This window comes from Bombyx mori, chromosome 25, assembly GCF_030269925.1.
Source record: "Bombyx mori chromosome 25, ASM3026992v2".
NCBI lineage: Eukaryota > Metazoa > Arthropoda > Insecta > Lepidoptera > Bombycidae > Bombyx > Bombyx mori.
The window spans coordinates 5,620,362-5,648,120 of NC_085131.1; the positions used below are offsets into that span (position 1 = coordinate 5,620,362).

Sequence of the window (27,759 nt, forward strand, 5' to 3'; positions counted from 1 at the left end):
GAAAAAATTTAGGCGCACTGAATTTTAAAATTTGTTTTAAATACCGTAAAATGGGGCGATTAGGGACAAATTCCAACTTTATGAGCAATTTTAAGGTAGTTGTTGATGTATATAATGCTATATCAGGATCAAAATGATTGAGTCTTGGGGGCATCTTTGTTGTCTAATTTAAAATTATGCAACTAGCATTCCAGTTTAAGCAAAAAATGCAAAAATAGGTGTAATCCCTATTTACCCGAAAATTGCGGTTAATTGGGACGAAATGAGAAATTTGCTAGGGTTGGCACTACTTTTATTTTTATATATAGTTTTAATTTATTTATTTATTTAGTTGCACCAACAAAGTGATCATCAATAAAAAAAATTGCAAAACTGACAAAAGTACATGGCAGACATCACCTCAATTATAGGTGCAATCGACAGTGCAGTAACAACAATTTATATATATATATATATATATATATATATATATATATATATAATAGAATAAATAGAAATATCAGCCTATCTGGGTTAAGAGATTAGGTGTGTCGGTTATTCCATGGATTAATCAGATGAATACCCCCACTCTGAACAAATATTAAATATTTTATTATGTATTACTTAGACATTTTTGTCCACCTTGAGATTTCATTGATCTTGTTACATGTCTCTGCAAAATCGACTTACTTATATTAAATTGCTTATCTATTTCAAATAAAGACTTATTCCCAATTTCGCTTCGAATAAACCAGATATTTACCAACAAATTTAAAAAATATTGTTATAACTACATAGACAACCCTACAAACCTGTACCTATTTATACTTAGGTCGTTTCCATTTCACGTATTCTCATCCCAATTGACCCCTTTTTCGTTGTTATTTGTACCTAAGACGTCCCCAATATCCTCAAAAACAACAGATTTTTACATGTATTTTTATTTAATCAAATACATTAAAACCAATAACAACTGAGACTTACCTTTAATATATATGCTGGTTCAAACACTAAATAACGTTTATAAATCATAGTCGTCTTCTATTATGATCAAATAAATAAAAGAGAGCAAAGTTTCTAGCACTAAAATAATTACCACCACAGAAAGTTAATTTGAAACACGATTTTTTATAAGTTAGCAGCTATTATCATGCTTATTCAGAGTTGTTTTGTGAACTTTCAACATTCTACTATTAAACTACAAAAAAATGGAAGATTTTGCAACGAATATAAAACTTATATTGAGCGTCGAAAGATTTTCCCGGTTTTTTCCCGATTCGCCTTTCAATCCCTAATCGCCCCATTTTACCGGTATTTTTAACATAGTAATTTAGTGTATTGTTTTGTAAAATAATTTCATAGTATATGGTGGATAAGTTGGTATAAATAATTCGCTATGAGGAGAAGCGGGAAAAGGAAAAAAAAGAGGAAGGAAGATGAGAGCGAAACGGACGAAGGGGAAGAAAATTGTTTCTTTTCCAATACTTCGGACTCAGAAAGTTTTACACCAGAAATTGATCCGTATAAACCTTTTCAGGTTGAAAATTATCACAGGAAGTATCCGGATAATTCCAACAAAAATGAATTTATCGTATTTCTTTCTCATATAGTTGATGATCGCACATTCACTGACAAAGACCGCATGTATCTTTCTCAATGTATTCGCAAACACGGCGTCTCAGGTGTTTTACATTTGAGAACAATCAATAAATTTAAAGTTGGTATTACTTTTGACCTGGCCAATAACGCAAATGTTTTCTTGCAAAATAAGAAGCTATTAGAAGAGCTTCGGTTAAAAGCAAGCATACCGGCCTCCGATACTGAAATTACTGGAGTGTTAACTTCAGTACCAGTAGGATTATCAAATAAAAAAATTTCAACTTTAATAGGTACCGGTAAAATGGGGCGATTAGGGATTGACAGGCGAATCGGGAAAAAACTGGGAAAATCTTTCGACGCTCAATATAAGTTTTATATTCGTTGCAAAATCTTCCATTTTTTGTAGTTTAATAGTAGAATGTTGAAAGTTCACAAAACAACTCTGAATATGCATGATAATAGCTGCTAACTTATAAAAAATCGCGTTTCAAATTAACTTCCTGTGGTGGTCATTATTTTAGTGCTAGAAACTTTGCTCTCTTTTATTTATTTGATAATAATAGAAGACGACTATGATTTATAAACGTTATTTAGTGTTTGAACCAGCATATATATTAAAGGTAAGTCTCAGTTGTTATTGGTTTTAATGTATTTGATTAAATAAAAATACATGTAAAAATCTGTTGTTTTTGGGGTTATTGGGGACGTCTTAGGTACAAATAACAACGAAAAAGGGGTCAATTGGGATGAGAATACGTGAAATGGAAACGACCTAAGTATAAATAGGTACAGGTTTGTAGGGTTGTCTATGTAGTTATAACAATATTTTTTAAATTTGTTGGTAAATATCTGGTTTATTCGAAGCGAAATTGGGAATAAGTCTTTATTTGAAATAGATAAGCAATTTAATATAAGTAAGTCGATTTTGCAGAGACATGTAACAAGATCAATGAAATCTCAAGGTGGACAAAAATGTCTAAGTAATACATAATAAAATATTTAATATTTGTTCAGAGTGGGGGTATTCATCTGATTAATCCATGGAATAACCGACACACCTAATCTCTTAACCCAGATAGAAATATCAGCACTGTCGATTGCACCTATAATTGAGGTGATGTCTGCGATGTACTTTTGTCAGTTTTTCAATTTTTTTTATTGATGATCACTTTGTTGGTGCAACTAAATAAATAAATAAATTAAAAATATATATAAAAATAAAAGTAGTGCCAACCCTAGCAAATTTCTCATTTCGTCCCAATTAACCGCAATTTTCGGGAAAATAGGGATTACACCTATTTTTGCATTTTTTGCTTAAACTGGAATGCTAGTTGCATAATTTTAAATTAGACAACAAAGATGCCCCCAAGACTCAATCATTTTGATCCTGATATAGCATTATATACATCAACAACTACCTTAAAATTGCTCATAAAGTTGGAATTTGTCCCTAATCGCCCCATTTTACGGTAGCTCTCGAAATATTATTCAGGTTCGTAGGTTTATGCGTAGGGTCAAGAATGACAACGGGTTAGTCCATAGATTATACACTTAATATATTTGAGATAGATGCGCAACTCTCATTTTTATTTTTGCTTTAGTTAGAGCCCGGGACAGCAGGCGTCGCTGCTGTCGATTATTAGTCTCCCTACCCCCCACCAGGTGGCTTTTTTAGTAATTTTAATATTTTTTATAATTAACTCTCTTTATGAAAAAATCTTATCGTTTAGAATCGCTGAAATTCCCGGTAGTACTTATGAAATATTAAAGAACGTTTGATTGTGTTCAGCATTCTAATCGATAAGACCTTTTCATACAGAGAGAAAACAGTTTTTTTAAATAAAAAGCTGTAATTCTCTGTAAGCTATTTAATTTCCCTATATTACAAACAATTTACTGTTAAAAGATAGTATGAACGTACAATTGTATAAAATTTCGAATAACAATAACTCCTCTAGATTAATCCTACTAGAGTACTTAATAACATTAAATCGAAAGTTATCTAAAAGTTAATTAAGTCTAGATAATCAAATCATTCAATGTCACTTAAGTCATTTGTGCGAAATATAAACATGTCAGCTTTCCATTACAAACATAGTAGACAATTTGAATTAAATTTAATAAATTTGTTTCTTAACTATAGCAGTTCTTGCTTAAAGTTGATCGTGACAGATCATGACCTTGTATGAAAATATTACATCTATAAACACTACCTATGCTTCGTCATACAATAATTGTCATTTATACTAGCATTGTAGAGATAATACACACACTAAAGTGAATACTAAATTATTCTTAGCATTCTTATAAACATTTAGAAATTTAAGAAACGATTAACCCACAATAATGTTCATAACATGTGACATTTTGTTCTGCACAAACGTTTTATTACATGATTTGAAAAACAAAAAATGTTTAAAAAATGTAATGATGATTTAAAGTACTCTTAAATATTGATAGTTTGTACTTAATGACGCTTATAGTAATCTTAGACATGATTACATTAGTTATACTTTTATTCCCTATCTAAATTATTTCTATTCTGACGTTTCTGATGCTTTAGCTTTGGTAATACTAGATGAAACAAACAGCAGATTGAAAGAAAATCATCTTAAAGTTAATTACATTCATTACAAACCATTAGTTTACATTTTGTTACAAAAGAAACTGGTGTTCGTTACATGCAAATGAATTATAAACATACACATGCAAACATAAAATGTAAATTTATCTTTTAATCCAAATTAAATGTACACTAATATTACATCTAAATAATAGAAAGGGTTTCGAAAATTTTTATTGCACTCAACAGCAGACGAGCACGCAACCCGGCCCATGATAAGTGGTCACCAGTGCTTATAAACTTCAGCAGTGCCATAGGGGTTGCTCTCTACCACTTAAGTTTTAATAAATTATTAATATACTCAGTCACAAGCATATTGATTTCACATAATGAAAATGTAAGAAACATAATCATGTTTGGGCATTTTCATTTATATCTGCTCATACAGAAAACACAACTTAGCAAATATATTCCACAGTTAATCTAAATAATTGCAAATAATGCTTTTAAAGACCGTTGACTTTTGATCATTAATTAAAATCATCTTCTCGTAGAATTTACAAAAGGTTATTTACAAAAATTTATATCAGTATTTTCATATATTACTAACTTACTAATTACAACTATTCAAACGTAATACTATAACTATAAGAACTAAACAACCTATTTTAAAACAAAATTGGCATCAATTTAGTTCTTATGAACTATTTCAATTATTAATTTATCAATTATAAACATATTTAAAAAAAATTAAGATCCCTTGAGAGTTCACGTTCCTTGCTGAATCAGTTTCTCTTCTGAAACGGAGAAACAAAGTATCTTAAGTATGTAACAAATATTGAAAAAATACGACCATGAAAAATTTAGTGTTAATGTAATCTTACTTACAAATTAATATATTACATAACACGTTCTGGTTCAAATATAGTGCATCAATCTTTTCATGTTTCAGACATTTTAGTGCTCCTTATAATTTTTCCATAAAATTTTGTCATTATCAAACCTTTGTCTACAAAAATAAAAACATTATTTTATATTGGGTAGAAGGATGAACGTGGTCACAGGCCACTTGGTGTAACTTAGTTATCAAACACCAGGAAACAAAACGTGAATGCCATCATCTAACTTTGGATGTGAGATCAATTGTGCTGTATTTTATTTAAACAGGAAAGCATGACTGATTGATCATTCCAAAAAACTAGTTCGGGCCCACTTGACAATAAGCATATAATACGCTGAGTTGCAAAACATAAATACTTCCACCCACTCGAGACAATTTTATTATCTGAGGTGTGTGTGTGATAGTACGAGACTTAATACCGACTGTTTTGATCAAAACTTAACATATATGATAGCTAGGCAGCAGAAATAGGAAGGACCATTAGTTGGTGCTAATTCATTTAATTATATTATGAATAATAATTCTGTTAGCAAATAATATACCGGGAAAATAGTGTAAACTCACCGTTATCAAGGCATCCGAAATAGCATTTCATTTTCGATCTTCGAGGCATGCTGATTTTTAATAATAAACATTCTGTAAGAAATGAAAATACTTACACAGGCTTACGAAACGCTAACGAAGAAAAAAGTATTGGAGCCAAGTTATGTCTAAAGAGAATTCAAAACAGAGTTTCTCAATGTCTAATCGTCTAATATTCTCATAAAGCTAAAAGTTGCTCTAAATTAATACTACAACGTAAAATAACTCACACCAAGACCAAAAAAAAACGATTTAAAAAATTAAATCGTTACGACATTTTGAAAACTTTTTTTTTTTGAGATTGTTTTACGGCCCTGGTATTTTGAAAACTTCAAAGCAGTGTTTCCACTTACGTTTTTTTTAACACATTTTACCCTAGTTTCTTTTGAATTTACCCTAAAATTTCCTAGACAACTTTCATAAATCCTTTATATAGAAAGCGTAAATAAAATACAGAAAATAAACCACAGCATATTATTTAATGTAGGTATATATAATATAAACGCCCCCAGAAGATCATAGATCTATAGGATTAGAATTTTCAAGGAAGTCGACGCATTGCTTTTATATTCTTTTGCTGCACAACCTAACACTGTTCGGTTCTAAAATTGAGCAATTGTTTGCTGGCAAAGTTGGGAACTTTCTATGAAGCAAGCCGTTCAGGGTTTCATTAGAAAGCCTGTTTCTTTTGTCAGTTTTTAAATTTGAGAACACTGAATAATCTTTCCACCTCAGTCTTTGAAGAAGGAACTGCTAGCAAAAGTGAAATGACAATTACAAGGTTTTCGTAAATGAAATTACCATGATAATCTTTCATGGTACATGAAGTACCTGTATATTACAATACAAGTAAGTTCTGGTGACATCAACGAAAATAGGTAAATATTAATTTGGCGGATTATACTTATTGGGATTCTGGGGAATCCCTAAGAAAAAGCAGTGGCTTAATCTATAATTTACTTTACTAGAGGGTTACTGTTGAATCAAACCTTTATAGTTTTTATACACAACTCTGTTTTATTCTTTTACTTGTCAACTCGACTTAATGTCATTCTCTCTCCATAAAATAAAATGTTCATTGTTTTACTTTAATTATCGTTTATTTTAAAATTCACAACAGTTACTAGTATAGGCTTTGCTTTTTACCCCGAAATATCCTAAATCCTGGTATTTTTTAAATTGTCTTTATCATCCAAAATATCAGCTATTTTTCCCTAAAAAAGGGGGAATTCCCTAAAAGTGGAAGCACTGCTTCAAAGTACGCTACATTTTTTATTGAGTCAGAACCATGGAGTTAATAAGTACCTACAACAGTAACTCTATGGTCAGAACTCATATCTGCCATCTAGTGAGTTTATTAGATCATTAATGCCTAAAAGTTACAAAAATGACGTCGCCACAGGAGTAAGATGACGCTAGTTGTATGTTATTTTCCTTTGTATGGGAGTTGCACCCCCCTGGGTTAGTCACATTTCAACCAACACAGACAGTGGCAGTGACATTTGCTTCTACACAACTCCCACAGTACGTTTACTTGGATTCTTGGCGACATGAGGTATCTCAGTATATTCCCCAAGTAAAACAATGTCTAAGATGTTTGAAGTATGGTCACATAGCTAAATATTGTAAAAATGCAGAAGTATGCTCAATATGCACGGAAAACCATAACTTTAAATCATGCACAGTGGCAATAATCAATGCCAAATGCGTAAACTGTGGTGGGAACCACGTTGCCATTTCATCTCAATGTCCTATTAAAAAGAAGAAAGTAGAAGAAAATAAAATAAAGTCTAAAACTGTTACCTATGCAAATATATTTGACGAAAAATCTTTTCCACAACTTACGAACAGACATATAGAAACTCAATTACAAAACTTAACTAAGTCCGAAATTTTTATGAATCTTTTAACCAAATCAATTCTTAAAGTAATTAATGACCAAAAAAATGATATACCAATTAACACTGGTTCCATACGTAACATCCTGCTTGAAACTTTCAGTCAAAAAACCTTATTTCCTTCTTAATGGATCATTTGAATATATTACAATGGAACTCACAAAGTATTCTTTGCAATAGATTATATTTAACACATTTCTTATACGAGCAAGATATTCATTTAGCAATTATATGTGAAACTTGGCTTCGTCCAGAAACCGTTTTCAAAATTAAAGGTTTTAACGTTGTTAGACATGATTCAGGCAATAAGCACAATGGAGTGGCCATTTTAATCAAAGATACTATTCAGTACAAGCATTTGCCAACTTTTTCAGACAATGGTCTCCAAAACATATGTGTGACAATTTTTCTTAATAATAAAGAATTAAGTTTAATTAGTTGTTACTGTCCTACTTATAGTTATCCCAGATTCGATAAAACTAAATTAGATAATCTCATAAAATCTATTCCACATCCTTTTATTTTGGCCGGTGATTTCAATGCTCACAATACATCTTGGGGTTGTAATTCAACATCACGTCGTGGTAGAGAGATTTTAGACGTCATCAATGATAATTGTCTAGTTCTGTTGAATGATGGGCAGGTTACTACTGTTGGATCTTCATCATGGCGTCCAAATGCATTAGACCTTACAATAGTTTCTCCAGAACTTGCCATGTCTTGTGAATGGTCTGTACATAACGATCCTCTCGGCAGCTATCATCTTCCAGTATTAATTGAATTCCATTTAACAACTGCAACTGATATCCACAACACACTTCATACAACTCTTCCTGTTTATCCAAATTACAAATGTGTCGATTGGAATTCTTATAAAAATCGTGTAGATGTTGGTCTTCAAAAAATAAATTTCAGCCAATATTCATCTTTAGAAAGTTACGATATATTCTGTAAATTATTGGTCGATTCAGCTCAGGCTTGTAGTGGCGTTTCTCGTAGTAAACAAAATATATCATCTCGTAAAGGTCGTATTCCACGACCTAGACTACCTTGGTGGAATTTGAAATGCTTTGATGCTGTTGTAAAATCTAAAGAGGCATATGTGAAGTTTAAAAATTGTCCATCACAAGAAAATTATGTAAACTTTAAAAAACAACAAGCTTTTAAAAAACTTACATTAAAAATAGAAAAACATAACAGTTGGGTCCGTCTTTGTGAATCATTCAATCGCTCAACACCATTGTCTTTGATCTGGAAACATATGAGGAAATTTGGTAAAATTTATAATTCAAAAGGAGAGCAAGATGGTTGGGTTTTGGAGTTTCTTGAAAAATACAGTTCTGTTTATCAAAATCAGCTACAAATTGAAAATGTTTTGTCAATTAATAACAACAGTTTTTTATGTGATTCTTTTACTCTCCAAGAGTTGAAATCTGCAATCGCTTCTCGTAAAGATACAGCATTCGGTTTTGACGGTATTCCATACATTTTGTTTAAAAATCTCAGTGATTCTGCTCTGAGAAAAATATTGTTGATTTTGAATGAATTGTGGTTAAATATTGAAATCCCAACAGACTGGAAAATTGACATTTTAGTACCTGTATTAAAACCTGAAAAACCTAAATACAATGCTAATTCTTATCGCCCAATATCTCTCACTTCATGCGTGGGTAAACTTTTTGAACAGTTGTTAAAACAAAGATTGGAATTTTTTGTTGAAAAATATAATTTAATATCTGACAATCAGTATGGTTTTCGTAAAGGTAAATCTGCACATGAAAGCTTCTGTCAATTGCATTTAGATATTTGTAATAGTGTTGTAAATAAAGATTGTCTTGTTGCTGTGTTTTTTGATATTTCTGGAGCATTTAACAGTGTTGATATTGATGTCCTCTTCAAAGAACTGTGTGGTTTAGGTATACCTGTCAAAATTGTAAATTGGGTTCATAATTTCTTACTAAATAGAAAGGTTTATGCTAAATATAATGGTAAAATTTATGGTCCTATGTCTTCTTCAACAGGTGTTTGTCAAGGAGGAATATTGTCACCCCTGTTATTTCTTTTGTATATACACAGATTAAATGAAATATTAGGCACTAATATAAAAAACTTACAGTTTGCAGATGATTTAGTAATATACGCTAGTGGGAAAAATATCCAGCAAGTGATTGCTGATATAAATTTAGCTCTAACAAAGTTACATGAATATTTTAGTTACTTAAAACTTGAAGTTAATGCGGCCAAATCAAAAGTTTTGGTTTTTGGTAAACATTCTTCTATTCCTCCCGTAGTATACAACAACTTACCATTGGTTCTGTCGTTAGAGGCTAAGTTTCTTGGTGTTTTATTCACAACTTCATTATCCTGGAATGAATATGTAGAATTAATTATTGCAAGAGCCAATAGAGCTTTGAATATATTAAAGAGTTTGTCAAAAATCAGTTGGGGAGCAGACCCTAAAATACTGCTGATGTTGTACAAATCATTGGTCAGAAGTCATTTTGAATATGGTTTTTTGTGTTTTGGTTCAGTCCATAAACTTGTTGATAAACTTGATAAAATACAAAACAATGCCTTACGCTTAATTACTGGTGCATTTAAAACCACACCTATTAATGCAATGCAATTAGAGTGTAATTTACCACCAATCAAAATCAGATTAGAGCATCTAAAAGAAAGATTCATTTTAAAAATATATACAAATAAAAACAATACATTACTTAATTATTTGTCATCTGCTTCTTCTACTTTCTTCAATAAATGTCCATTTGTTCTTGAAAATATATCTGGGTTTCTTCAATTTCTTCATGATGCACATATTCAGCGAAATGAATCCCATTTTCCTTGTTATCAAGGTGAATTTGAAAGTAAATACCCTGATATAAATATAGTAATAGATTCTGAATTACATAGAAAAGAACAAGTATATGAAAAAATTTTTTCTTGGCAAGATCATAGATTCATTTATACAGATGGAGCTAAAAATGATATATGCACATCTTTTGCTGTTTATGATAGTGTCCTGAAAGATGGACTTGGATATAAACTTGATAACAACTTGAGCATATATTCTGCTGAAGCTGTTGCAGTTCTGTCTGCATTGCAACATATAGATAAGCATAAAAATACTTGTTCAAAGTGGGTTATTGCCACTGATTGTATGAGCCTATTAAAAAGTCTTGAAAATAATGTAAATAAAACAAATGTAAATTATTTAGTGTATAGTATAAAACAACTTTTGTATTATTTGAATGTAGTTTGTCATGTAAATATTGTACTAGTTTGGGTTCCATCCCACATTGGCATATTGGGCAATGAAAAAGCTGACCATTTAGCAACCATGATAACAAATTATAGTGCGGGTTCTGTCCCATATTTTGAAGTTGGAATTCCTTTCACAGATATTCATAGTTGTCTTAAAAAAAGAATGTGTGATAACTGGAAGAAACATTGGGATCATTCTACTCAAGTCTTATCTAAGGGTACTTGGTACAGTCTTTTGAATTCCGAAGTAAATAAAAGACCTTGGTTTTGTAAAGGAGAATATGTAAATAGAAAGTTTTATTCTATTTTATGTCGTTTGAGGTTTGGTCATTGTCGTCTGAATTACCATCTATATCGTATGAGAATGATTCTCAGTGACTTGTGTGATCGTTGTGGAAATGCTGAACAACAATCTATAAACCATATTCTATTTTCTTGCCCATCCTTTAACATTCAGCGCCTTGTGTTAATGGATGAGTTACAGGACGTTTATGGATCTTCAAATTTGGTACCGCGCTGCATACAATATCTATTGAAGAATGAGTCTACATACCAGTATATTTGTAAATTTTTTGTAAATACTGGAATAGAATTATAATCTAAATTGGTGATCTGAATTATAAAAAAAAAAAAAAAAATTCAATTTGACATATTAAGTCAGTATATTTTCAAGGAAAAGATTACAGGACTTGACGTACCAACTAAGAATACTATGGACTGAAAACACTCCCGGATTATGAAAAATGAAAATGTAGAAAATGAAATAACGGAAGACAATACATTGTTACTTAAAAACTTAAGACTAATTTTACGAAAGACGAGGCGGTAAGGACTCAGTCCATTGCCTGCTTGCAAGAGCAAAACAATAAAAAAAAAAAAAAAAAAAAAAAAGAGACGTGGCGCCTGATGCTATTTTCTGTGTGTTCTGTAGATAAAATTTTGTTAAGTTTAATATTTTTCTCTGAGCGCCTGAGTGAAAGTAATATCAAAGTGTATACCCACTAACTTCTTGATTGTTGTAGTTTCGTTTTGTAAACTAAATAAACTATTGTTCTGTAAACACGATTTGCAAATTTAAGATGCCTCGTAAAGGTAAGAGAGTAGGTCGTGTTGGACGGTTAAATTTGAAGGGATTGGGTTCTGTAGGTGATGAGAGGATATTTAAAAACACAACTGCTTCATTATAATTATATTGCAGATTGCTCGAACACTTTTACACCATTATACAATTTTTATCTTTATATTTTTTATAAAACTATTACATGTTTTTCATGCCGTGTCTAGATGAGAAGTCACTGACATTTTCTTACGAGAATACAATGATCTGTTTTTTTTAAAACATTTAAAATAATTCCAATATTCGAAATCTAATCAAGTGTCAAGTGTTGCCTGCCATTACATTTAATATACAAACTCCAACACACCCCCTCAACACTTGCACACATTTTTCTCCGTCTATAATTTAATACCAAAAAAGAATAACGCTAACCTGACCTTCATAAATTAATTCTTTCCATACATACCTAAAAAACCTCACAACCACTTACATTCCGCCACTTCTACATAATCCCTCTCAATTCAACCAACAACTATTCATTCAACCTTTCAAACTTAATACTATCTTTAATGTCGCTACCTTTAATCCTTTCTTACTTCTCCAACTCCAATTCGATCAAAAATGTACTTTCATTCAACCATACAACCATTCAACCTTAACTTCCCTCTTGACTCACTATATAAAACCTTAACTATAATAGTCTAACTCCTTCTCGACTTCCTACATAAACTCTTCAAGTTTATTTAAAACTTTTAACGCCTTCTCAACCTCTTTACTTTAATAACCTTAAACGCCTTCTCAACCTCTTTACTTTAATAACCTTAAACGCCTTCTCAACCTCTTTACTTTAATAACCTTAAACGCCTTCTCAACCTCTTTACTTTAATAACCTTAAACGCCTTCTCAACCTCTTTAATAACCTTAAACGCCTTCTCAACCTCTTTAATAGCCTTTAACTCCTTCTCGACTCTAACCCTTAACTCCTTCTCGACTCTAACCCTTAACTCCTTCTCGACTCTAACCCTTAACTCCTTCTCGACTCTAACCCTTAACTCCTTCTCGACTCTAACCCTTAACTCCTTCTCGACTCTAACCCTTAACTCCTTCTCGACTCTAACCCTTAACTCCTTCTCGACTCTAACCCTTAACTCCTTCTCGACTCTAACCCTTAACTCCTTCTCGACTCTAACCCTTAACTCCTTCTCGACTCTAACCCTTAACTCCTTCTCGACTCTAACCCTTAACTCCTTCTCGACTCTAACCCTTAACTCCTTCTCGACTCTAACCCTTAACTCCTTCTCGACTCTAACCTTTAACTCCTTCTCGACTCTAACCTTTAACTCCTTCTCGACTCTAACCTTTAACTCCTTCTCGACTCTAACCTTTAACTCCTTCTCGACTCTAACCTTTAAAACTCCTACTCGACTCTTTTACCTCCAAACTCCTTTATCTCCTTCTCGACTTATTTAACGTTAATCTCCCTCTTAACTTCTTTAACCTTAATCACCTTCAACTCCACTCACAAACCACATAACTCATAACAAATAACCTCGCACAACTTCAACAAACTCAACATTTCAATTCACATAACACATACAACCTTACATTATTCATACAACCTTCCATTATCTTTTATATTTTTCTCACTTCCTAAATTTTCCCACTTTTTTCACATATCCGTTCAATTATTTTAATATAACACAAACCAAAATTCCTAACATCTATTATAAAACAACAATAAAACAAAACTATAAAAGAGATTCAAAAGGATTTTAAAAAACGACAGTAAATATGTTTGTATCAAATAATGTGTACTTCCTCCACGGCTAGACTATCTATTGTATTTATAGTATAATTAATAAAAAAAAAAATATATTTTTATGATCACCCCCTTAATTGTTTATCTCTGTTGAAAAAGAGCACCCTCTTAATTTTTGAATTATCCTTGTCTCCTTTCAGTTACATATATCTATTGTTGTATAATACAACATTTAAATTCCCAAAGAACTTATTAAACTAACCCATTTATCCCGAAACACAAGTTCACTTTTTTTTTTTTTTTTTTAAATGAGTACACTTAAAGTCTCAAAGTTTTCCATGACCAGATTTTCATTTGTTAATCTGCTATCATTTGTTCCATTTTCATTTCATTCTCTATTATTTCGCCTTTCAACAACATCTTCTCGATTATTCTCGAACTATACGCCATTTCTACTTTATTACACTCCATTACTATTATTTCCTCTAATATCACCTTCTCGAACTCCACCTTCATTTCTTCCTATTTCACCTTCTCAAACTTCATTACACTCCATTACTATTATATCCTCAAATATCACCTTCTCGAACTCCATTAACTCCATTTCTTCCTCTTACACCTTTTCGAACTTCATTACCTTCGTCTTCACGATTATTTTTATTTGTTACTTATGTTAGTGTTCTCCCTTCCATTACCTTATCTCATGCTCTTATAATAATTTTCTTAAAATTTTTACAAACAGTTTGGTTTCCATGGTGATGTCGGCTTTTTTTAATTAGCAAACTATAATAAATATTACCTTATAAATTCTGGGCCCATAACCTGTTGGACGGTTAAATTTGAAGGGATTGGGTTCTGTAGGTGATGAGAGGATATTTAAAAACACAACTGCTTCATTATAATTATATTGCAGATTGCTCGAACACTTTTACACCATTATACAATTTTTATCTTTATATTTTTTATAAAACTATTACATGTTTTTCATGCCGTGTCTAGATGAGAAGTCACTGACATTTTCTTACGAGAATACAATGATCTGTTTTTTTTAAAACATTTAAAATAATTCCAATATTCGAAATCTAATCAAGTGTCAAGTGTTGCCTGCCATTACATTTAATATACAAACTCCAACAGGTCGCCCCCCAGGATCCAAGAACAAAAAACTCAAGTCAAGCAACGCAGATCAATCAATAGATATCAAACAAGAAGTAAATTCTGGACGAGTTTATGTTTGTACAATGTGTAAAAAGTCCTGTGATGAGGACAAGTGGGAGAGTCACGTAGAAATCTGTCGTATCAGTTCTAATATTAAGGTTCGTAAGTATCATGTTATATATAAATTTTGCACTTTAACTATTTCTTAATAAGATCTACACTTTTTTAGCAACAATATTGCTGTAAAGAATGTGGCAAGAAGTTTAAGTTCAAAAAGAGCTATCTTCAGCACATAGAATTGAATCACTCCACATTACCTAATAGTGTTGCTTGCACAAAAAGTAAAATATGGTGTCCAAATGAAACTGTTCTGAAGGAACACATAGAGACAATACACAAAAGAGCTTCGTATGTATGCCCAGAATGCAACAAAGAATTTGTAAGACGTTCTCATGTAACTCGTCATATGACACAGAGTGGCTGTAATGGTCATCAGTTAAATTTGTATCCTTGTGAAGTAAGTATGTAAATAACCTATATATATATCTAATCAAAAGATCTCAAGGCCTCAATCCAATGTGCTGGCCTAAACAAATCGCAACACTCTTAATAACAAAGTCTACAATGCCATACACACTGCCGATAAAAAAGAAAGATGGGGAAACATCATCCAGAGAAGGATAATTTGAAGAATGCAATTCTGGGAGGAGGATATATCCAATCTAACTACATAGTCCTTATTTATGTCAACTCGAATGGAATTTGTTAATTGGATGTAAATAAAATTTTCTACTAATAATTGAAGAATTGGTAGTGTGTACGATTGTATTTTTTTTCACTGCATATATAGGTAGACGAGCTCACAGCCCACTTGGTGTTAAGTGGTTACTGGAGCCCATAGACATCTACAACGTAAATGAGCCACTCACCCTGAGACATGAGTTCTAAGGTCTCAGTATAGTTACTATATATATTAGTTATCGGCTATGGAATGAGCTCCCCTCCTCGGTGTTTCCCGAGCGCTATGACATGTCCTTCTTCAAACGAGGCTTGTGGAGAGTATTAAGCGGTAGGCAGCGACTTGGCTCTGCCCCTGGCATTGCTGAAGTCCATGGGCGACGGTAACCACTCACCATCAGGTGGGCCGTATGCCCGTATGCCTACAAAGGCAATACAAAAAAAAAAAAAAAAAGTTACCACGGCTGCCCCACTCTTCAAACCGAAATGTATTACTGTTTCGCGGCAGAAATAGGCACGATGGTGGTACATACTCGTGCGGAATCACAAGAGGTCCTAACACCAGTAATGTTGCAATAAGCACAATTGTTGCAACTAAATTACTTATTGGATGAAAAAAAATTTAACTTCAACCAAAAAAAAGGAACCCTCGATCATTTCTAAACAATTAATAATAAATAAAATGAGTGTGGACTCACAAGACCTGCTACCACCAGTACCAATTACGCAAATTATAATTTTGTGGTTTGATTTTTATTATACAATGTTGTTCCTTCACAGTGGAAGTAGATCGTGAACATTTGTTAACTACGTATTTCATTAGACAAAATTGGTACCCGACTGGGATTCGAATCGTATCCTTTAGGCCACAATGATGACAATATGTGGGCAAGAGTGATTGATTACATATGAGCTTGTCTAACATGTTTACATGGAGAATAGTCTTAATTCAGTATGTATTGATCCCAATGTATTAAAAAATAAATTAATTTTAATACTTTGACTAATTTATAAATTATTTATAAATGAACTTGAGTTAAGACTAAAATAGTTTAAAATAAGGCTTAAATTAGTTTTCATTTCAGATTTGCAACTCAAAATTCACAAGGAAAGATAATTTGATCGTACATCTCAGAACTCAACACATACATAAAAGTGATAAATACTTTTTTTGCAAGTCATGTACTTTTGAAACTAAAAACTTTTCTAGACTTGTAAATCATTGGCTTTTAAAACATTCAGGTAATTATTGTTGATGTTGAATGTTTTAATTACATAAAGACTGTTTCAAATGTGAACAGTTATCTAATTATAATTTAATTATAATCTCTGTAGAGAAGAGAACAATGATTTGGGATTATCTAAAATATTAGTTTATACATTTCTGTGACACAATCACGCATTCTGATTTGAACGTGGGAAAAACTTTTCTAAAATAAAATTAAAACATGGACCTCATGTCCCATATTGGCTGGTGGCACTGACATTGTGATATCTATGGGCTCTAATAATCGTCTACCGCTTTGCATTGAGTGTAATAATACAATAATAAGTTCAACAAAACTTATCACAACATTCTCTAAGTATTTCCTTGCTTTACTGTTGTATGTGACACTGAAACAGTCATAAAAATATTTAATTTTAAAGGTACACCAAATTATTATGAATGCTATCATTGCGGTAAATCTACTGGTTCCCGAACAGCAATGGCCAAGCATTTAGAAATACACGGAGAAAAAAGCTACACCTGTGAAGTGGTAACCTTTTATATTATTGCAATCTATGTGAAATAATTATATTTGAATTCACTAATCAAAAAACAAGATTTCTAAAATATTTTTTTAGTTGTTAAGAAATACTAATTCTTAATAATTTATTTCTCTGCTTCTTGGATAAAAATAAATGGTAAGTTGTTAGAAAATTTTGATTTTACCATTTTTGTTCAGTCAACAAAACTATTTACAGGGATGGTTCTGAAGCTACTTAGATCACGGATTTCAATGACGAGTGTTGTTGCTAATGCGGAGTTTACATTACGAAATTAGTGTCATGTATGTTGAGCTCAGTTTCGCGAAAGTAATTTCGTTAAAAAATGAGTGTCGCGAAATCCACAGTATCGCAGTAACCATGGCGCCTTCAGCATCAAAGCTATAATTTGCTATATTCAATGTAGCTAAAGAAATGCTTATATACCTATAAACTTAAAAAAAGACTATCAAGAAAAAAAAGGTGTTGGTAGATTCGAGGATGGTCAACAAGAAGGCATTTAGGAGCAATGAAGTTAGTCTCTGGATTAACAGATGAAGATCCTGAGAGTTATAAAAACTATTTTCGAAGGAGTGAAGATAATTTTGATTTTTTACTGTAGGTGTTTCGGGTCCCAGACACCCTTGTCGCAGATATTCATTAATAAGATCTATATTTTTTTCTGTACTCCATCATTGGTTTGCCATTTTCAACGCTTGAAGCGCGTCCGAACTAACAATACACAGCGCAGGCCCTTTCGCGACATTAGTTTCACGTCGCGTTTACACTATGAAATTAGTTGCATGACATTAATTTCACCAAAAAATCGCGCAAACACGAAACTAATTTCCATGCATGAAATTAATGCATGCATTACGAAAGTATTAAATTACACGTGAAACTGTTGGTAAAACTAATGTCACGAAATTAATTTCACGTCACTAATTTCGTAATGTAAATTCGGCTTTAGTTTCACGTCGCGTCTACACTATGAAATTAGTTGCATGACACTAAAATCACCAAAATATCGCGCAGGGCACGAAACTAATTTGCATGCATGAAATTAATGCATGCATTACGAAAGTATTAAATTACACGTGAAACTGTTGGTAAAACTAATGTCACGAAATTAATTTCATGCCACTAATTACGTAATGTAAATTCGCCTTAACTGCAGCTGCAGACAGTCACTATTGCTTTACATACGAATATATGAAATAAATTTTGTGGGCGGACACGGCGTTTTGTCGGATTCGCAATCGAACTTAATTTTACTGAAAATTTGGAATTAAGCACTATTTGGAAATGTTTGAAAAAAAAGAAAAAGATTTATATTATATGTATAATGTTTATTGACATTTTAGAAGTTGAATACTTCCTCGGAGATAAAAAAAAGATACCTTGAATTTGTGCCCGCTTAAAAGACCAGTTATACCATTAATTTTTGTAAATGTCTAATAGCATCTAATCTATTTATTTCGTAATTTCAGTGCGGCTATGCTACATACACGGTAGAAGTAATGCGGCGTCACATCTTAACTCACGTTACGGATAAACCTTACAAATGCGAGCATTGTAACAGATCGTACATAAAGAAATCACAGCTCCAGCGACATTTAGACAATCATGATATGCAGAAAATGTGCCTTAAATGTGGAGAAACTTTCTCTACAACATGCCAGTGAGTTTTTTGCTTTCTTACTATTATTATTTGAATTTCAGCATATTTTTACTTTTTATTCTAGCTAGAAAGTTAAATTTATTATTCTCACTATGCACCTACAATTATGTATTTACTCTGCACTACCTTTGGTTGACTAGTAGAGAATGCCTTAGACATAAAATGCGCCAATGCGTAGATAAATAGATGAAGTGTAATAAATTAATTAAAAACTTATAATATTGCCTTATATAAGTAACATAAAGGAGTCTTCTAACGATCCTTTAGATTATATTTTCGATATTACGTGAATACAATTTTTTTATTTTAATTACTAAATTATTTGTTCCGACGTAATATTCTCTTAGTTGAGCCCTGAGAATATTGTTACTCGATTATCATTCAGGTTCCAGTAACTTTTGGCCCAAATCAGAAATCAATTCCAAAAACTATCCAATATTTAGGGTAGTAGGTATGCTTAAGCAGTGGCGGATTAAAGGTCCAGAGCGCCCTAGGCAATCACTTTATTGGCGCCCCTGTGCCGGCCATAAATGGCCATAATAATACTATAAAGGACAATGCCCATTTTCTATGGGCGTTTGGGCCCCTAAAAAAAGTTGTCCTGTCATGATGGTTTTAACTTAATTTGATAGACAAAGAAATATCGTTTCATATTCAGAAAACGATTTTTATATTCTCACCCAGGTTTAAGAGAAATCTGTTTTTCTCTGCAGCTAAAATTAAGTTGTTAATTGTTTTCTTCGAAATCAATAATCGCTCTCATAATTATTTACAGTATTAAATAAGTTAATTGTGGTTAATGTTGCTAGAAATAAGCCCTTACGTACATTTTATTATTATTATATCCTCATAATAATAATAAAATGAAATGAAATCCGGGAGCCGGCAACGATATTGTTGTTGTTGTTTTTAAATTCACCAATAAGCAGGCAAAGAGCGTAGCCTATACAGCCTAGTTTGTCGAAGTTATATATTTTTTATGTCAATAAAAAGCCGGTGTATCTCTTTTTATTGCTTTTTGGGACTTTTGACGTCAACTCGACGAATACCACATTGACTGAGCATGAGCTTACGCAGACCTTTTATACACAATATTACAAATACAAATAATACAAATTACATAATAAACTATTAAAAAAACAATAAAATAAAAATTCAAGTGACGCTTCACTCGGGTTGCTGCCAAAACTCTCTGGTCATATATAATAAGAAGAGTAATGGTAGGCCATCGATATTTTTACTAATGGAATCATTAATATCTTAAAATATTAAATAATTCATGGTTTTAAGTAATAATAATTATAACAATAAATATTTAATTGAACAAAAATAAACTAAGAAGCCTTCAAGTTCAAGTCACAAACAACTCTTTCGTTTGACGGCACATAGGTTTGCTATAAGGCTGTATGGGCTAAGCCCTTTGCCTATTGGCGAATTTAAAAACTATGGCATGGATAGTTTTGGGATGTTATCAATTAAGTAATTTATTTTTTTGGAAAACAATGCCGGGTTGAAAGAAATGTTGATACATAAACTAAACAACGTGAAAAAATAATGCATAGTTTTTCAAGTACAAATAGTTTTGACATGAAGTTGGCCCACTTTTGGGCATTGTCCTTTTAACTAGTTGTTTTTGCAATTACGATGACGTTGTATCATCAAACCCTAGACTTTAGTAGACCAGGACCCTTGTACTTACGCTAATGCGCGAATGAAATACAAACAAACCCGCAATATTACATAATGCGAGTATATCGATGCTTGTGCAATATAATCTGTTATAGATTTAGATTATAGATCAGCATTTACTTATTAGTCGTCGATATGTTATTTTATTTATTTATTTAAAAAAATCAGAGCTCGCGCGCCCTTTGGCACGTGCCTAGTTTGCCTTATGGATAATCCGCCTCTGTATTTAAGGAGATAGATTTAATTACTAAACATAAATTACAAATGTAAATGATTACAGATTGTTAGACCACAAAAACGTACACAAAGGAAATAGCAAATTCGCTTGTCATTACCAAGATTGCCGTTTCTCTAAGAAACCATTTTTAAGTGAGGCTCAATTGCAGAAACACGTAAAAGTTCACCTCGAAGATAGACGTGAGTATAACTTCCTGTCTGTATATAATAACTATGTTGTAAGTAAAAAAAAAAAGGACATTTTTACAGAAAATTACAAACAATTTTACTTTTAAAATATCTTCAAACATGTACTAGACTGATAGACATTAAATTCGTTACCGTTCAAACTATTAAGAAAATTCTTCAAACTTTTAAGCACCTAGCAACTTTTTTCCTACCTAATTGTTATTAGCCTCGAAGGGATATACCAATTTGGGATACTTAACGACGGAGGTAAGAACTTCCACCGAGCGGGTGATATTTGCTCGGTAGACCGACGGTCCGAATGTTGTTGTTCGAGGCTTATCTTGAAAATGTCGTAAGTGAGATTCAGGCATCTGTCAAATATCTTGCGTTGTATGATGGCTACCCGCCACACCAGCTTCGCAGTTTGGTAGGCGAGGTCACGAGACTGAACCTGAGAGGACTTGCTAACAATAGTCCTGGCAAAAATTCTTCGGATCGGAATCGTGACCCACTGCGATTGTTGTGTCTATGGGAGCCGGCACCCACCGTGCGTGCATGTCACCAGCATACGAGTGCGAAGTGTGCGGCAAGCGGTTCGCGGTGGAGCTGCACATGCGGCGGCACCTGTCCACGCACACACTGGAGCGGCCGCGGCGCTGCATGTACTGCGTGTCGGCGCGCGCCTACGTGCGAGGCGAGAAGCTCGTAAAGCACGTGCGCGTGCACCACCCCGCCGTGTTCGGCGCGCACCTCAAGCACGTGCGTGCGGTCCTCGTGAGTGCTTCCTCTACACCAACTTTACAATATATATTTGAATAATTGCGATATTGTTTGCATAATTTTTTTTGTCATATGAAATAATGTTATATTGGTATTATTGTGTTGCGCAAATGTGTCAATGATCTAAACCTGATGTTAAGTGGTTGACGACGATTTGCAATTGAATATACTTTTATACATCATATACTCCAAAACAATACCGTGCAACAAGAAAAAGGAGGCCTGAACGGGTTAGAGATATCAACGAAGGTGTAATTTGCACATTGCATCTCAATAATTAAAATACCTATATCAATAACGTTCTGAGGTTAGCCTATTTCTCTAGTGATATTTCTTCGACCTTGACAGTTCTAGCGAAGTCACTTGATATAAATTAGTAAATTGCGGGTAGGTATCTAATATATATATGTCAGTGTTGCCAATTATGAAAAACATTCTACCGTTTTAAGATTACGTAAAATTAATAAAATTAAGACACAATTCCAACTTTTTAAAAATTGAAACTACAAATGCAAAAACAATCTGAAGAAATTACTGAATAAACATAACTGAAATAACATGAATGTCTAGATTGGATGAAAAAAATCCCGATTACAGCAGAAAACAAAATCTTAAAGTTAAAAATAAAAGCTCAAGAGAAATAATGGATATGTTAAAGAAAAGTTTTGAAAGCGACAAAAATATTGACATCGAAGAAAATGCTATATGTAGGTATACCGACTAGGGAAAAGAAGTATAAAAGGTAACAAACCGAGGCCAGTCTGCTGTTCCTTCGTAAACGGTTGGAAAAAGAATGAGATACTAAAAAATAAAAAATATCTTAAGGAGATATTTATGCCATAGAAGACTATCTGAAAGATGTACTGGCCAAAAGGAAGGTATTACAGGCGGAGTTGATTGAAGAAAGAAAAATTCCCCGACAACCGGAAAATACAACAAAACAAAAAAAACAAAATTATGTTAAATAGAAAAATTACACCCTCCCCCAAGCCGACTGGTCATCGTGGGGGAAACCGAACAACACCCTCTAAGGATAAATAAACATAAAAAAAAAGAATAATAATTGCGACATACACATAGCGATGAAGAATAATAATACACGATCACTCAGATCCTCAGAGAAACTCATCGAATTAGAAACAGCAATCGACAAAATTTATTGAAATATTATTGGAATAAGCGAAGGAATAGAAGGCCACGGCAAGTATATACTGCATTACAAAGGAGTAACGCCAGGGCACTGCGGTGTTGGTTTTTTCATAAAAAGTAAATATACGATTACGTATACTGAATGGAGAAAGGGAAAATCCGAAAGAATAGCAATACTCAACATCAAATTTCCCGTACAAAATGGCGATGGAGATGAATTATGGTCAATTATTTAAGCTTACCGCCAACTGATGCAGATAATAACAAGATATAAACAAAATAGAAAAACCCTACCAAAATTTACAAGGTACTGTTGATACTGCTCACAAAAATATAATAATAATGGGTGAATTTAATGGACAAATTGGGGAATGTCATAGTAGAAGATTACACTGTAGGGAAGAAACGGAAGACGGAAATGGTAATAGGAGAAAAAACGGACAAAGATTGGTTAACTTCGGTTTAGAAAACAAACTAAGTATCTTGAATAGTTTCTTCCAAAAGATAAATAACAAGAAATGGACGTGCACTTCCCCAAATGTACTCTTTAAAAATGAAATCCGTTAAATTATGACTATTTATGACCAATAAACCGAAGGTTTTTAAAGATCTGTCAATTTGACATAATGTAAATTTTAACTGGGACTAAAGAATGATTCGAATCGAAAAAGAATTGGATGCCAAATATTAAGAACAAACAAGGAAGAAGTACTACAAAAAAATCAGATGTATTAAATATTGCTACGCAATATTGTAAGGGGCTGTACACAAGCAAAAATAATAAACTTGCTATGACTACGCAGAAGACACTCAAGATACTGAACCTATACCACTTATTCTAAAAGAAAAAAAAGAAGAAAAAAAAGAAGAAACAGAAAAAGTTATTACTACATAGAAGCTAGGAAAACCAACCGGTCCTGATGAATTTTTTTTTCTTTTTCTTTTTTATTGCTTAGATGGGTGGACAAGCTTACAGCCCACCTGGTTTTAAGTGGTTACTGGAGCCCACAGACATCCACGACGCAAATGCGCCACCCACCCTGAGATATAAGTTCCAAGGTCTCAAGTATAATTACAACGGCGGGCCCCACCCTTCAAACCGAAACACATTACTGCTTCACGGCAGAAATACGCAGGGTGGGGGTACATACCCACGCGGACTCGCAAGAGGTCCTACCAACAGTAATTAGATTCCTTGAAAAACCACTACATTTGGTAATCATTAGAACAACAAGGGGTCCATAAAAAGTACACACGGATCCTAAAAATATTTATGGAAAAAGCACAGTACAAATAAAACTGGAAAGGTCAGACCAAGAGCTCCCAATAGAAAGAGGCGTCCGTCAAGGTGACCTTATTTTGCAGAATATATTTTCAGCTGAGTTGGAGTTGATCTTTAGGAGACTGGGTTGGGATAATTTCGGACTTGACGTGAACGGAGGCAAGCTGAGTCATTTGAGATTCGCTGATGATTTAATACTTTTCTCCGAATGCCCGATGAGCTTGGAAAATATGCTACAGTAATTAGCAGACGAAAGTGCAAATGTAGGGCTCACTATGAATATAACAAAGAAAAAGTAATGAGCAATTCCTCACAAAAAAGCGCTACTGCAAGTTAATAATGAAGAGTTAGAATACGTAAGTGAATACGTTTATATGGGCCAATTAGTATTACCGACAGAGAGCATGCAGAAAAAAAATAAAAAGAAGAATAGCAAACACTTGGGTATAAATTCTGGTCATTGAATGAAGTAAAGAAAAATAAAGAAATGCCTATGGCAGACAAACAAAAAGTCTTCAATGCTGCCATGTCTTACAAACCAATGCCAGACATGGGCGTTAACTGAACAACAACAAAATAAATTAAATATATATCAGAGTGGGATAGAGAGAAGTGTATTGGGAGCAAGAAGAAGAGAAAATAAAATTAAAAAAGGATAAAGGAAAGACTAATTTTGGAAAAGTTCAATCAATATGCAGAAAATTAAAATGGCGTTGGACAGAACATATGCTGAGAGAAAAGAAAGAGAAATGGACAAGAATAATAACGGTATGATACCCTAGAGAAAGCAGAAGAACTAGAAGAAGACAGCCAAAGCGATGGGAAGACGACTTGAAGCAAGTAGCTGGGCCAGAAAGGTTACGTACAGCGAAGGACTGAAACAAATGGAAATCCTTAGAGGAGGATTTTGTCGAAAGACAAACTGTTAACGGGAGTTTTAATTTAAGTTAATTTATAGTGTTCTTACATTCTTACCTCTATTGTTATCATTCTATGTTTAGTTAAATAAGTTAAAATCTAAAAGCAATAAAGGTTTATATATTTATTTATGTTCAACACGACAGGGTATCGAAGCGAATACGGTGAGAGTGAAGAAGTCGGAACTAGAGTGTATATTGAACATGTTGGACGCGGAGTCGGATCGGATCATGGACGGCTACGGGGGGACCGGCGTGTTGTACGGCGGCATGCAGGAACAAAAAGATGTCAACGAAAACAGTGACGAAAACATCTCTGTAAGCTTGCTTCAATTAGCTAATGAGGATGTTCATGTTTCATAAAAAAAGCTTACAAGAGCGAGAAATGAGGTTTTTAAATTCAATTAATTAAACATGTTTATTTTATAAACAAGCTTTACATCTATAAGATACACAGATCTACAAATATGTTATGTATATGATATGGTGTTGGGTATGGCAGACTTGTTGTCGATGCCGGTTGAATATTTATCATTTCGCCATTAAGCAATCTATTGCTCACTTTAAATATGCTAGTTTAATAAATAACAATATAAAAACAAAAAACCAAGCGTTTAAAATAATAATAAAAATTCTATAAATTTAAAATCGGTCCTCAATATGTGTGTCAAGTTTCAAATCAATCCGATGTTTTGTAGGTAGTGAAAAATCATGTTTAAATATTCCATTACACAGATACATCCCGAGCTAATAAATCAAGTTTGCAATTTGCAAAAAGAGTTTGCAATGAAAATTTGTTTCTGTGGTCGTTTTAATTTCGTGAGTTGTTTTAAAACACAATTTATGATTATATCGAGTGAAATGCTATTTGGTTTGGTTTAAGCAACTACATATAAGACGGATCTCTTGGCTCGCCTTTAATATATTCTATCAACATTGTGTTTAGTAAAATTTGTTTCTAGACGCAAAACGATAATGGACCTTTGATGACAGAAGAGGAGCTTTTGGACAACTTAGGGAAAATGCTGTTCAAACTGATTGATTCAGACACACTCGAGTGTTTCGGTTGGCCCGACGAGCCAGTTGATGTGGTGAGTCTTTTAACAAATATTTAAGTAAAAGTGAAGTGGTTAACTATGATTACATCGTCTCAAACTTTTTCGTCTGTGTGTTGCATGTCGCGTGACGGTCAGCCGCGGATTAGGGATAAAGTGAAAGACGCTCGTCAGAGCAGCCAAGGCCAATATGGCGGCGCCTATAGTTCGCAGCAGCTGACCGTGTAGTGTATAGACTATTACTCATTTGTGCCAGTGCTCCACGCTATTTTGTTTGTTTTTGTCAGTGTTTAATGTAAATTTTGTTTGTCAGAGTTAAATGTCTATAATAATAATGTGAAAAAAAGTTTCACTTTTACCGTGGTTTCATAAAACCACACAATCCTTTTTATTATTAATTTTTTTAATAATTCAAATTAGTTGATTTGCCCGATCAAAGATCGCTAGCGAACGCGGGGTATGTCAGTATTTACGGTGAGCTTGGTAAATGAATCTTTTTCATTCATGTTACGATAATAGTTTAATTCCGTTGCGGCATCTTTCATTCTGCACAACTTTTAACTTTCAACTAAATAGAGTTTATTTTTTGTTTAGGTGTTAGAGAAAGTGATCGAGCACTGCGGAGCTAAACCAGCGGATCGCACGATGTGGACGCGCATGCAACGCCTCCGAGAGAACACGAAGCATCTCTTCCTGTACGTGATAGACGACAAGAACATCGCCCGCATGCTGGACACGCACACCATAGACCAGATCGTCAAACATATACTCGCCCAAGTCAGCGACACCGACAAATGATTATGTTCGACTTCAACAGTGTGCCCCTTAACTTATTGAAGTCGATGGAGAATCCGCGGCATTGTCATACAGTACACGCGCGTGTCTCGTGGTAGGACCTCTTGTGAGTCCGCGCGGGAACACTATCAATCGATGGGTTGTGACTTCAATAGAGCGCTTTAGGTTGAAATAACGAATTATTTCAATTTACATTTTGGTTATAAATATGAGTATAGTAACACATTTATTTTATGCAGTTGTATATCATATAACAAAACGTGATGAATATGTGAAGTGATATCATATTATTATGTAGTTTAGCTCGGTAATTTATTAAAAGCGGCATAATATACTTGAGTTGGTGTTTCCCATATTTAGAGAGTAGGTATAGTATCAAAGGACAATGGCAAAAATGTATGGGACAATTGTACCACTATAAAGTTTCATGTTTTTTCATATAGGTTTATTTATTTGATAGATAATATTTAGATTGTCGAATATAATTTTAATTATCAGATTTTTAGAACTTTGCAAACATAGCTATTGTGCCTTCATACGTAGTGAGTTTTTAACGGGAACGCAGAAATGTCATGTGGCGCTCTTAAATTATATTCAATATTTTAATGTTTTGTGGTGTTATATTAATAAATGATTTTCTTAGCATTTTATGTAATTTACTTTAGTCAAAAACTCAACCACACACATAATTTCAATACCTACAATGTACACACCAGTACACAGAACTGTTAACGCTATCACTATATTTTTTTAAAACAGTGG

The 27,759-nt window shown here is 33.1% G+C and overlaps 1 protein-coding gene and 1 long non-coding RNA gene across 5 annotated transcripts; one reads left to right on the forward strand and one right to left on the reverse strand.

The window, feature by feature from the left end:
• Positions 1 to 11,670: 11,670 nt before the first annotated feature.
• LOC101739116 (zinc finger protein OZF) lies at positions 11,671 to 27,642 on the forward strand. 4 transcript variants are annotated; one of them, XM_012688988.4, is made up of 11 exons: positions 11,671 to 11,890; positions 14,740 to 14,918; positions 14,990 to 15,277; positions 16,584 to 16,740; positions 17,146 to 17,255; positions 18,735 to 18,925; positions 20,895 to 21,031; positions 21,585 to 21,793; positions 25,295 to 25,465; positions 26,110 to 26,238; positions 26,797 to 27,642. In XM_012688988.4, exons 1-11 carry the CDS (start codon positions 11,866 to 11,868, stop codon positions 26,998 to 27,000), a joined length of 1,800 nt encoding a protein of 599 aa, XP_012544442.1. In that variant the 5' UTR covers positions 11,671 to 11,865; the 3' UTR covers positions 27,001 to 27,642. The 4 variants fall into 4 exon arrangements, with proteins under 4 accessions (XP_012544442.1, XP_004924551.1, XP_062532099.1 ...); XM_004924494.5 differs by having other exon boundaries at positions 11,684 to 11,878; XM_062676115.1 differs by lacking the exon at positions 14,990 to 15,277 and having other exon boundaries at positions 11,687 to 11,890.
• Positions 11,961 to 14,733, reverse strand: LOC134201398 (uncharacterized). The gene is made up of 2 exons (XR_009976674.1): positions 12,752 to 14,733; positions 11,961 to 12,611 (listed from the first exon to the last, which is right to left on the reverse strand). It is a non-coding gene; the product is annotated as an uncharacterized LOC134201398 (long non-coding RNA).
• Positions 27,643 to 27,759: the final 117 nt, after the last annotated feature.

Coding starts and splice junctions, on each gene's coding strand:
- LOC101739116 (XM_012688988.4), top strand. CDS start 11,866: ATGCCTCGTAAAGGTAAGAGAGTAG. Junction 14,919..14,989: donor GTATCAGTTCTAATATTAAG/GTTCGTAAGTAT, acceptor ACACTTTTTTAG/CAACAATATTGCTGTAAAGA. Junction 21,032..21,584: donor AGTTCACCTCGAAGATAGAC/GTGAGTATAACT, acceptor GCATGTCACCAG/CATACGAGTGCGAAGTGTGC.